At 41.3% G+C, this 12,866-nt stretch overlaps 1 protein-coding gene across 2 annotated transcripts in view; it reads left to right on the top strand.

Moving 5' to 3' along the window:
• The window catches only part of SLX4IP (SLX4 interacting protein), a 193,012-nt gene that overhangs the window by 167,293 nt on the left and 12,853 nt on the right, over positions 1-12,866 (top strand). For both annotated transcript variants that reach the window (XM_035005839.1, XM_035005838.1), the window contains one exon: positions 1,901-1,989. In XM_035005839.1, the coding sequence (XP_034861730.1) occupies positions 1,901-1,989 (89 nt within the window). The remainder of the gene's footprint in view (positions 1-1,900; positions 1,990-12,866) is intronic.

The following is a 12,866-nucleotide window of genomic DNA, read 5'->3' as shown; positions in this document are numbered from 1 at the left end:
ACTCTTGCACGTAGGAACGCACTCTCTGTCTCTCTATCTCTGTCTCTCTCATAAATAAATAAATAAAATCTTTTTTTTTTTTTTTTTAAGAAATTTTAACAATTAATGAACAAGGGCCCCTGGGCAGCTCAGTCAGTTAAGCTTCTGCCTTCAACTCAGGTCATGATCCCAGAGTCCTGGGATCAGCCCTGCATCAGGCTCCCTGCTCATTGGGGAGCCTGCTTCTCCTTCTCCCTCTGCTGCTCCCCCTGCTTGTACTCTCTCTCTCCCTCCTCCCTCTGTCAAATAAATAACTAAATAACTAATCTTAAAAAAAAAATTAATGAATAGATATTAATGACTTTTATTTATTTATCTTTGGTTTTTCAAAGTCTATCCCTAGTCTCCTAACCAGATAAACATTCATGAGAGGTCAGAGTTTCAACACACTCAGACTTCTGAAATGGGGAGGTCTAATGGGGGTAAGACCAGAATGATAGCTTAGGTCCCACTCAGGGAGGGCTTTGAAGTTTGCAGGTCTGTGGTAGATACTGAGGAGCCAGGATGGGGTTTTGAGCAGGGTAAGTGGAGCTGTTTTTTTTTGTTTTGTTTTGTTTTGTTTAGAACTGGTAACCTGCTTGCACTGAGTAGGATAAAATAGAATAGGGAAGAGTGATCACCAAGGACACAGCAGTGGTCTAGGGGAGAGGTTAAGGAGATGGCTATTACTAGAACATTAACTCATTAGGCCTTTGGTGTAATTTAACCTAGCCAGGTGGTATGGTGTTAACTGTGTTTAAGTTGTGTGTCTCTGTAATCAACACCTTCACGCTTGGCTCCTGAGTGTATCAGGCTAAGAGGTGTTATTACCTCAGTCAGCCCCTCACATTGTCATCCATTGTTGGAAATGAACAATGTATGTAAAAGGCTTCACTTATCTGATTCATACCATCCCTATTTAGAAATATTGGTCATCTAAGAGGGAAGTTTTCACTTTTAGAAAAATAGCTTTGTGATATCAGTATGATACATGTGTATTATAAAAATATTAGAGCAATACAACCAAGTATAAAGAAGGAAGAAGATCCTCACCTGCCACCCAGAATATACACTATTAGCATCAGCTAAACATCACTCCAGAGATAGGTGGAGGCTGCGTAAGTGAACGTGGATGAATAGACAGACAGATGAGAGAGGAGGAAAGATACAGATGGCATTTACCACTTCATATTCTTTTTTTCATTGAATGTTGGGGCATCTAGTTCTGTAATTCCTTCAGCCTTCTCCACCCGGAAGTCAGTGGTTTTGCTTTAAGAAGTTGTAATGATAGATTAGTGGACTGTAGTGTAATTGTATCATCTTTGGTATCGCATATTTTACTATTTCCTTATTATTTTTCCTATTAATGACACTGCTATTTTCATAGCCTGATTCAGATAGGGAATTTGCCCACCAGTTTAGGGGACTGATCTAAGACCAGTTGACCAAAGAGGTGATAAGTAAAGTAATTAGTAAGAACGTCAACGAGTTTTCAGATTTTATCTCCTATTCTTCCTCTTCCTGTATAAATCTGCATACTCATTAGAGAACGTTGATCCTGTGTCCCAAATGTGAGTTCTGGTCAAAGAACAGCAAACTGACACAGGCGGAGGGCTGCAAAGGCCCTTCCTGGGGGTTTCATGGGTTATAATATAATGGTCCAGGGGCTCAGGTGGACCAATTTGCAACCTCCTGGGTGCTCCCCAGAGCTCTGTGCTTGCCCCGCCCTGCTGATTGCAAACACTGAAAGGCAAGGAGGAGAAGAGACATGTGTCTGATACATACATGCTTATAACTATAACTGAAAAATCTGGGACCAAGCATTTCTCTGTTCATAGATTTTTGATGCCTTTAGTAACTTGCTTTTCTTCATTTTGTGCAGAGCTCCGTGTATTTCCTGACAGATTTGTGGTCTGTGTAAGTCAGCTGTCATTCAGTCGTGATCTTTTGGCAAGTCAGAATGAAGAATTGGTATGTACAAAAATATTATATAAATAAATCTGCTTAAATGACAACTTACTGTAAAAATCGAAAAAAGTGTTGTCTTCAGTTATCATTTGGCTATCCATCATTCACTGCATCTTTTAAGGGACCAAAAATGATAATATTAACTGATGTGTTTTGGTTTGTTTGTTTTTATTTTTTTTTATCCTGAAGACCCCTTGAAAGTTTGATCAGCCTTATCTTTTCTACATCAGTTTTAAATGGGAAAACAACATATCACAAAAACTGTGATGGTGCTTATGATAATATTCAAATGAGATAAAGCAAAGTCTTTCACTGAAATGAAGCAAAATCCACGTTTCCACTGGAAGCTTTCATTGGGGTCAGTGGCTTTTGAATTTTATTCCATGGTGAATCACTGACATTTTCATGAGAATCAGTACTTTTCCCCAGTGTGTTGTTTCTTTGCTGATAGGGCTTCTTTTCTGTCTCTTTTCTCAGGCTTAGTTTCAAGCTTCATCAGGTCCTGTTTCATTGGAGTTCTCAATGCAGTTAAATAGATACAAAAAACTCACCCATAATATTGTAGGTTACAGCTTTGTCTTGTAAGCTTAACATATACACTTGAGAGAGTCTACTTGGGTGTGTGTGTGTGTGTGTGTGTGTGTGTGTCTGTCTGTCTGTCTGTCTGTCTCTTGCTGCAGCCACAGTCCAATCTATCTGAACTTATCTGTGTGCAAACTTTTTTTCATATTTTTGGTTATATTACTTGAACTTTAACAAAGAGGAAAAAAATCCAGCAGACATGAAACCTGGACATGAAGTGTGACATGATTATTATGCTTCTGAAGTAATTTATGGGAATATTAGATTACTCCTTATGTTTATTATTTTTTAATCCATATGAAATGTGAAATTTGGCCCACATGGTCTAAAACCAGCTTCTTACCTCATCTTAAATAAATGCATAGAGACTAGAAGGGTGAATAGGGACCTAGGAAAAGTAAAGAGCAGAGAAGCTTTTGTTTGGAGCAGATGAGCACTTTGAAAAAGCCAGTGGGACCCTTATTTCTTCATCTATCAATTAAATGGCATAAATCAAGCAAATTTGGTAAAAAGTATTAAAAGTGTATTCTTTGAAATGTTCCCAGGATGTTAGAGTTGTCTTAGTAAATTAATAAATACTAAAGTAGTAATGCTGTTGGCAAACAACTATAATATAACTTAACTGATTCTCAGAGCAGTGAAGAAATTGATCTGTGGTTTAAGAAAACAATTAGCTATACCAGGAAGTGTCATTGCTTCAGATGGAATACAGAAGAAATTAAATCTTGTATGATATGTAATATTAATACTTAATATCTTAAATTGTTAAGGGTGAATTAAAACATTTCAATACAAATGAAATATTATCCTCCTTAGGGGCACTGGTCTTTATACAGATCTGAGTTTTCTATAGCTGCTGTCATATAAATCCTGTAATCTGGAGGACTTCCTAAATGTTAAGAATTTTCATTCTGAAGAGTTGACTAGTCTGAGCCTTTTACATAAGCCAGTTCAGTTTTCTTGTCTTCAGTATGTGGTTGTTTTTTTTTTAAGGTTTTATTTATTTATTTGACAGAGATAGAGAGAGCACAAGTAGGCAGAGAGGCAGGCAGAGGGAGAGGGAGAAGCAGGCTCTCCGCTGAGCAGGGAGCCTGATGCAGGACTCGATCCCAGGACCCTGGGATCATGACCTGAGCTGAAGGCAGCCGCTTAACCGAGTCACCCAGGCGCCCTTGTCTTCAGTATGTTCTGACTTCTAGTGATAACACTATCAGAGTTCATATCATGAGGGTCTTTCATTGTTTTCAGCAACTCTTTACGTGTGCTCTGGCTCTGGCTCTTCAGCTGCTCTTCTTCTGCACCTCTGACTGTGCCTTCTTCACATACACACACTTTCCTAGCCACGCACGTGGGAGTCAGCTAACACGTAGCACCACTAACCAGCTCCCTTGCTGGACACAGGCTCTGTGCACCCCTTTCTCCTTTCAGGCCTCCAGTCCACCATTTCCTTAAGCTTGTTGTCCCTAGAAACAGTGAAATATCCAGGCCTAGCAAAGGGTCCTCCTGCAAATTGCCCATCAAGCCAAAAACATGGTCCTTCCACTGCAGGTGCCTTGGAGCTTTCACCTCATTGATGTTTGACCTCTGCAGAGCCCAGCTGTCCTAGCCATTTGAAGCTCAATAAACCATCCTTCCTTCCCAGAATTGCCTTCTGTCTGAGAGAAGGCCTGCATATAACTCCTTGTTATATACTTCAAATGCCCAAAGCCAGTAATATCTGGCTTTTGTGTACTTATTCCTTGAACTTCTGGAAAGCTTTGAATTCTTTATCAGTTTACATTGATATTCACCAAAGGGCAGGATCCATCTTATTTCTGTTGGTAGTTATTCTCTAGGAATGTCTGACTGGGCAAGGCCTGGGAAATTGGCTTCCTAAATAGCTGTATTGGAGGTGCGTTTTTGTCAATAAGCATCAGTGATTTTCCTGTAAATGTTTACTGAATTCGGTCTTCCATGGCCCCAGAAGTGACGGGGGAGTGAGCCCGTACGCAAGCAAAAGCCTGGGCGCCTCGCTTGTGCCTTGAGTAACGGATTCCTTTTCCTCCTTCTCCTTTTTGTCTTTTTCTTTTTCCTTTTGGTTCCTCCATATCTAAATGACAGTTGGTTAGGAAATCTGGGAGTGCCTATTCAGAACTGCTCTGCCAGGGGGTCCTTTCAGCCTGTATAGAAGGAAGCCAGCTGCACTTAGCTCCCCGGTTCTTAAAGGTGGTTGCACAAAAGAACCGCTGTTCCAGATCGAGCAGTACAAAGGGGAGTAATCTCCCTCCTTTGGAGGGCAGAACGGTGCAGCCATGCCACCCCCTCATGCCCTCCCCCAGCACCAGGGAGGTCTATTACCCCAGCGTCGGCATTTCTGTCGCCCACCAAGGGGCGTTGTTGCAGGGAGATGCGCCGTGTTGCAATAGCTCTGCATCGAGTGCCCATGTGCCAGGGATGTGGGAATTGTGATGTGTACTTTGGGAAGAAAGGGCATTATTATGAGATGAGTCACTGTATTTTTCTTACTACAGTTTCTCATAAGAAATCTCGAGGCCCTTGTAGCCCCAGTGTTTGACCTATTGCTAGGAATGGAGCCGGGAAGTCTTTCCGAGGGTTTTTACCTTTTGTTTTGTTCTGTGGCGTTTGTCTCCCTTACCTTTTTTTCCCGAGAAATATGAAAAGCATTAAGTAAATTTTGTTTGCACTCAGTTATATTCCATTTCAACAATATTGCCTTCCATATTTACAAACCCAGGTCCCTGTGTCGAAGCTGTTTTTTCCCTCAGATGTGAAGCTCTGGGGCTTTTGGAAAATTAAAAATTATTTATTATTTTCATTATTTCTTTATTAAAGTGAATAGCCAATAATCACCAAAGTAATTACTTTACTAAGTAATAACTTTATTGTGTAAATAGAACTCTGTATGTAGCTGGGGCATTTCAGGGTCAGCACAAAGCTATTATCTCAAAGAGCATTGGTTACAGGCACTCCTACCCTCTGGAGATCCTTCCCATCTGTTCTCACCATCACACTTGAACATAGGTTGCTGAGTGCTGGCTCTGTGCCAGGAGCTCTGGTAGGGAAAAAAAAGAAAAAATAAGAAAGTGGAGCTTGTAGTCTGCCTTCAAGGAGCTTGTAGTCTGCCAGATCACGGGTACTGAAGGTTACCCTGGTGACCTAAAAAAAAAAAATGTAATTCAAATAGAGCCTCCTTTTTTCTTAACAATGTATCCATTCTGCACCTTAATGGTGCACTTGGATCCTCTGCTATTCGGAAGAAAGCCCCAAATTCTAAATTATTTTCTTACTTTTAAATCTAAGCTATAAGTCTGTGATTCTTTTGGAAATTAAAAATAGCATGTAGCACACCAGGGCTGCCTGAAAGTGGGTATATAATTCAGATACTTGAGTTCTCTGCCTCATTCCTGCCCCATTTGGGTCGTGGTCAAGCTGTGGCAGTAGTCGTCAAGGTTCTGCAGATGCACCGGTCACCAGGCCCTATGTGCTAGGCCCTCACTGTTAGCATCAGCTCGGGGGACAATCACCGGCATGTCCCGACGGGAGACACTGTTTAACACTAAACTGAACACGTGAGTCAAACTACTGTGTAATGGCAAAGAATTCTGCTAGTTTATGAGTATAAAATTGAAATGAGAACGAGTCTAAAGAAGCAATAAACCGTGCTAGCCGAGATTATTTTTAGCTTGGCTGTCATAATTGAACCTCTGTGGGCCTTAACCCTCATCTCAGTCAAGGGGGGAGGGTATCAAATGATCTCAGAAATCCTTTCTCACACTGAATTTCTGTCCAAGGAAGCAGATGAAAATGTAGCTAAGTAACAACCGTAAAATAATTTTGTACAAAAGAAAACCTCACTTGTAGGTTTAAAAGTTGTGGTAAAAAAAATGGGGGGGTAGAGCTACATTTTATTTTAGGAAAGATAAAAAGAATATATAAAGAAACAATTCAGACCTTCTGTTTTTAGAAGAAATAAACTACTTAATAGTTAGACTATGCATTAACTTTGCACCCTTATTGACAATGTTTTATAAGGAAACTTCTGCCTAACTATAAATCAGATCATTCGAGAAAAGAACTCTTTTTTTGTATCAAAAAAATAAGTAGTGGATTTTTTTCTAAGTTTTTCATAATGTGTCATAAGCTTTTTAAGAATCCATTCTTCTCATCTTATTGTATTTCCGAAACAATGCTAGTGGTAAATTCCTTGGAAGCCATTAACCAGAGATTCCTGTAGCCCTAGGAAAAGTTCCTTGACAGGGAAGATGTTGTTTCCATATTTCACATTTCCCACAGTGTTCTGAACTTAGTTTTTTACTTAATAACTGCTTACCAAAATTGTCCATGTTCATTGTACAGAAACTCTAGAATTCTTTGTTTACAAAGAAAGTAAAAATTATCTACAACTCCCAACCTAAAGACAGCCTCTCTTAATGACCTAGTCTGTACCCCTCCATACTTGATACTTGATAGCTGAGATCACTATGTACTTATTTTAGCCAGTACCCACTCATTTGTGAATTGTGTGTTTGTGTCCATTTTCCTATTGGTATTTTTGTATTTCACGGACTCCTCTGACTGTTTAAAAACTTCTTACATAGTAAGGAAAGTTAACTTTTAGTGAATTTATCGTTTACCTTTCAATTATATGACATTGCTGTGTGGTAGGTGTGTATGTCCTCATTTTTATGGTTTCCGTAATGATTTCTGCCTTTGATGATCTTGGTGTTTTAGTTCTCATAGTTGGACAAATATTTACTTATATTTTCTTATATTTTTGTGGAATTTGTTTTAGTTTGTAATGTGAGGTTTTTATTCTGTATATTGATCAGTGTTGTGATTAATTGTGGTTTTTAGGTTTAAGGGATAAACATGCTCAGTCTGCCTCTACTAATGGGGCTTCACTTTTGGGGTGCACACAAGCAGGAGGCTTCTCCGGGGACCAGGTTCTCCTTGGCCCTGTAGTAGCAGGACTTCTCCAGTGCCCACCATCTTGCCTTCTGCCTCCCCAGGCTGACTGCCCTCTCCTCTTCCAGTCACCTGTGGCCAGTGTTAAGGGTCAGAACATGGTCACCAGGTAGTTGAGGAACAGATTAGGGCCCACCCTCAACAGGGCCTACAGGTGGGCTGTTTTCTTTGGGTTGAATTGGAAACGACAGTAGCTGTCACACACCTGCTCTTATACGGGCTGGCAGGTGCAGTGTCCTAGTGAAAATGCTGGTGGTGGGGATGAGATATTCTAGGTTGATTTGGTCTGTCTAGGATAGCTTTTCTAGGCTGTGACAAAGAAGATAAAATTTTTTTCTCAGGTGAAATCATTTTGTTGAAGATTAACTGTCCTTGGGGGGCCTGGGCAGCTCAGTTGGTTGAGCATCCAACTCTTAATTCAGCTCAGGTTGTGATCTCGGGGTCGTGGGATTGAGCCCCAACGTTGGGCTCTGCGCTCCGCATAGAGTCTGCCTCAGATTCTTTCCTCCCTTCCTGCTCCTCCCCCTGCTGGCACTCTTTCTCTCTCTCTCTCTGAAGGAAATAAATTAATTTAAAAAAAGATTAACTACCCTTCACTTATATGTTACAGTAACCTGAGGTTTCATTCTCCTTTCCTAATAATAAAATTCTCCCCAATGATTAGTCAGCAGTATTTGTGAATGAGATGGTTCATGTTCCCCTGTCTCCAGCACCCCTAAGGAACCTGCCCTTTGGGCGCCTGGGTGGCTCACTCAGTTGAGCATCTGCCTTCAGCTCAGGCCATGATCCTGAAGTCCTGGGATCGAGCTCAGCATCTGGCTCCTTGCTCTGCAGAGAGCCTGCTTCTCTCCACCCCCTCCCCCCGCCACTTCTCCCCCCACCCCACCCGCCTGCGAGTGCTCTCTCTCGCTATTCCTCTCAAATGAATAAAATCTTTAAGAAAAAAATAAAAAGGAACCTGCCCTTTGCTGAATTAGAATAAGATGAGCTGGATAAGCTGGAGTAGGACATATCAAAGTTTGACTAGTTTGATAGAATAAGAGAATAGGATGTCTCTGGGCCCTGTAATCCTTTGTGCTTGTTCTCCATAGTGCAGACTTAAAATCTTCCTTTGATGACCAGTTAGATGATAGATTCAGTTAGGAAAAACAGGGCAGGGAATAGAACAAGTAGAAAAGAGATCAAACTTGAAATTAATAGACCTGGCTTTGACCACTGCCTCTCTGGATGACCTTGGACAAGTCATTTGGCTTTTCAGAGTATTGGTCCCCTGTTTTGTTAAGCAGAGGTAAAAGTGATGCTTATTATACAAGCCTTCCATTACTAAGGATAAGTGAGATAGTGAATATAAAAATGTCTTCTAGACTCAAAAGCACTTATCCAATATTATCATTACTGTTTCCATTCTTCCCTGAAGAGGAGTCAATTTAAATGTCATTAACACCAGATTAACAAATTGCTATATATTTTACCCTGCCTGCTAGAAATGGGAATACCCATCTGCACATACTATTTTCCCAAGAAGCTCAGCACCCTCATTTTTTGTCTCCACTTGCCAGCCCAGCTTCATTTTGCAGCTATAAAAAGAGAGGTAAAAAAAAGTTAAGTGATAAACTCCCATTTAGCCAGCAAGTCAGTGGTGAAGAGGGGATACAGTAAGAGCATAAACCGGTGACCTTCAGTGGGAGCTCTGTTAACCAACATCCAGAGGAGGAGGACGGGTAGAGACCACCAGTTAAAATGTCTTTCATTTCCAGCAGCTGCCCATAGACTCACAATGAGATATGGCTTTGGAGAAAGGGCCCAGTCTCTTCTCTGAGGTACATAGGAATTGGGAGTCCACAGACTTCTCAGGCCCACATTTGTAAAAGCTCATATGTTCATCTGAGCACCCACAGTGATAGCACAGAGTGACGTGCAAGTGGATTATGTTTAGAAAGTTCATTTAGTAAGCAGATGATTTAGAATTCAGTACTCATTTTCCCAAGGAAACCGTGTCATAAATGGGGTGAGGTTCCCAGACTAGTTCACAGAAGCTGTTACTGTCATGAGATGGGAGTCTTGGAAAGGGGGTCTTGCTGTCTGCATTCAAGAGAAATGGGAAGAGCTATTCCTTCTGCATCCCTGGGCAGAGGGCCAGCTCTGAGCACTCAGAATTTTGAAATAAGACAGTCATCTGTGATGTCTTCTCTCTGGCTCTTCTGCCTTGTTCCCACTGGTGTCCAGAGGTACCATGGGCCCTCTTCTGGCCGGCCCTACCCCCTGCGTAGCTGGTTACACCTTTACCCACCTGGCTCCTCTCCCATCCCATCCAGGCCCACACACCACGGGAGATGTTAGGGGGAAAAAAATCACTAACCTGAATGAAGGGCTAGCAACCTTCCTGCAGGTGTTGGCATTTTTCAACCACAGATTCTGTGGGAGAAGGTATTTTAGAATAAGGAGACCCCTAAAGGTAGGGTATCTCGCCTGAGGTAGTCCCCATTAAGTTTCTCTCTATTTTTCACAGATATTGCCCTTCTGCTTTTAAACTGGGCACTATTAACCTGTGATTCATGAATTCCCTGAAATTAAAAAAAAAAAAAAAAGTGGTGTGTTTTTTTTTTAATAGTTTTCTAGTCAAAGTTAAATAGCTTTCATTCAGTCCTCAGAGTGGTCAGCGAACCCCCCATCATTAAGAAGCACAGGTCCCAAACCTGCAAATTCTTTAAAGCTTCCAAGTTTCATCATGCTCATATGGCGATTCAACAGTGGGGCCTAGCGGTGCGTGGGACTTATTTTTAGGTTCTCAAGGGTTAGGTGAATGTAAACTGGAAAATCCCTGTGAAATGTGTACTTCCTGCAAAATAACTTCCTTGATTTTTTTCACTGATTTCATTTTCAGGTTAACATTCTTTGCAACTATTTATTGGTACTTCCCTAGATCTGCATAAGACAGTTTCATAGTCATCAATTGAGAATAAAAGAAAACTTCAACTTTTTATTAAAAACAAAACAGCAACAACAAAAACAAAAACCTAGAGTGTTTGCTACTGACCCAGGGGGCAGCAGCAAAGTACTTTCCCTTAGAGATTGGTCCTTTCATAGGAAGCAGAGCAAAGGAGGCCTTGGAAGAGGGACTTGGCCCAGAGAAACAGAGTGAAGCAAAAGGTTTGTCCCTCACTGTGGGAATTGGACAGATGACTTAGCCTCATAGGGCATCAGTTTCCTCATCTCTGAAATGGGGAAGGTCACATCCTCCTCTTGGGCGTCTCATGAGGACTCACTTGGTGCTAGTCCCTATATTAAATGCTTTGTCTGTGGTATCTCAGTACAGATGTCTTCCATCCTTACCATCTTTAGAGGAAGTGACTTCAGTTTACAGTGGAATTCGTGAGATACCCTTTTCCCTTTCATTTGACCTCTTTTTCCTGCAGTTCCTTTGAGTCTATATATAGATACAAATATAGATATACATATAGATATTTATATGTAGTTTCTATACATTTTTTTAATTGTTCATTGCTACTCCATCCCACCTGTTTTACCCTTTTTACTTCCATGACTTATTAATTACCAAATAATTTAAGAAAATATTAGAAGTGAAATTTGGGAAAGCGAGACCTCTTCCTCATTTTGAGACATGTGGCTTCTGTATGGTCACAGTGCATCATGGTCTAAGATTGTGGTCGTTGTCAGAATTCGTGCTGTGCTGGGGCTGCTTTTCTGTAAGTGACTCGACATTCCCTAGCATGTCACATTTCAGAATGCTGATGCTCCTGAAAATCATTGGGCATCACACTAAAGTTCAAGAATAACTTCTCTGTCTGCCTTATCACAGAGTTACAAATAATCGAAAGTGGTCTAGGCTTATACTTTAAATACTATTATTTGCTGCCCTAATAAGTTGATAATATATTACTTTTACTCTGCTTTTATTGTTTGCAAAAGACTTTTATTGTTTGTAGGGCACTGTCACATACAATAACTTATTCAGTGCAACAAACCTGAGAAGAGATTGTATCAGTCTTGAACCTTTTAGTTTTCAAGGGACAGGAAGGCCAACTCAAAATGGCTTAACAAAAAAGGAAGGTTTTTGGCCCATGTGCCTGTAAAGTCCAGACTTCAGGTATGGCTTGTTGATCAGAAGCACAAAGAATATCATCAGGACTGTTTCTTCTGGCTCTGCCTTGCACAGTGTTGGCTTCATTCTTAAGCCTGTATGTGGTGGTTGGCTCTGGTAGCTCCAGGCCCATGGGAACAGAGAGCAGGCCTCTTCCCAGGCCACCTGCAACTTGTGCATTTCTTTGAGGCTCATGAATTCAGTACTCTGATTGGCCTGGACGGGGTCACGGGCCTACTTCTGGAATCTGGTGTGGAGACAAGGCCTCTGTATTGCATGGACATTAGATGGGGACTAGAGACAAAAATCTGAGTATTATTTCCAGGAAATGAATGAGTGTCCACCACAGAAATATTCTTATTCCTCTTTTCTAGAAGAGGAAACTGATGTTCAGGGAAGATAAGTAGCTTGTCTAGATCTCACTGCAAGGAAGAGACCGGGTGGGGGCTAGACCCAAGGACTTCCAACTCAGCATCCTGTACTCTTTCTACAAGTCGCATCTCTGACTGTGATGACAGATGCCCCACTGGGCACAGTGGCAAGCACTGCACAGAGGGCCAGTCCTTCTCCACTCAGTTCTGCCCCTAGCTAAAAGCACACTTAATCTCTCGAGTCTCATTGTTCTTGTCTGTCAAATAGGGACAATACCTGCCTGCCAAATAACTCAGTAAGGCTCCTATGAGATGTGGGGAAAAGTATAAGTTCTCTACAAATGCAAGGCAGCCTTGCCTGCTCACATACCCTTTATGGTTTCTGTAGGCACCAAGTTTTCTTTCACAATCGTGTCAAGAAAATGTGTTTAACACTTTCCAGTTTCTAAAGTGTGCCTCATATAGCTCGCTGCATTTAAATTTTCCAAACAGTCCAGAAGGACAGATGAGAAACCCACCAATCAGGGAGTTGGGAGATGGGCTCCGGGACAAGCAACCAAGGACTACCAGACCTTGGCTTCCATCTCCTGCTTCGTTCTGCCCGCCCCCCCTCATCCCAGGAGCGTCAACCTGATTTGATCAACTTGGGAGTTATGTGATCACAAAGAATTCAGACACGGTAACATTTTGAATGTGACCTAAAACTATGTGTCCTAATATTTTACTATGAGTTACCTAATTTTAAAATATTCTGGTTGGGTTATTAATTATTTTCATTTAGGAGTGACTAAAACAATCAGAGGAAATACGTACATAACCATAGAATAGATCTCTAAAGAAGATAAAGCCTGAAAGCACCA

This window comes from Mirounga leonina, unplaced genomic scaffold, assembly GCF_011800145.1.
Source record: "Mirounga leonina isolate KUSES-001 unplaced genomic scaffold, KU_Mleo_1.0 Mir_150, whole genome shotgun sequence".
In the NCBI taxonomy this organism is placed as follows: domain Eukaryota; kingdom Metazoa; phylum Chordata; class Mammalia; order Carnivora; family Phocidae; genus Mirounga; species Mirounga leonina.
The sequence above is the reverse complement of the archived record's forward strand: the minus strand, read 5'-3'. Positions and strand labels throughout refer to the sequence as shown.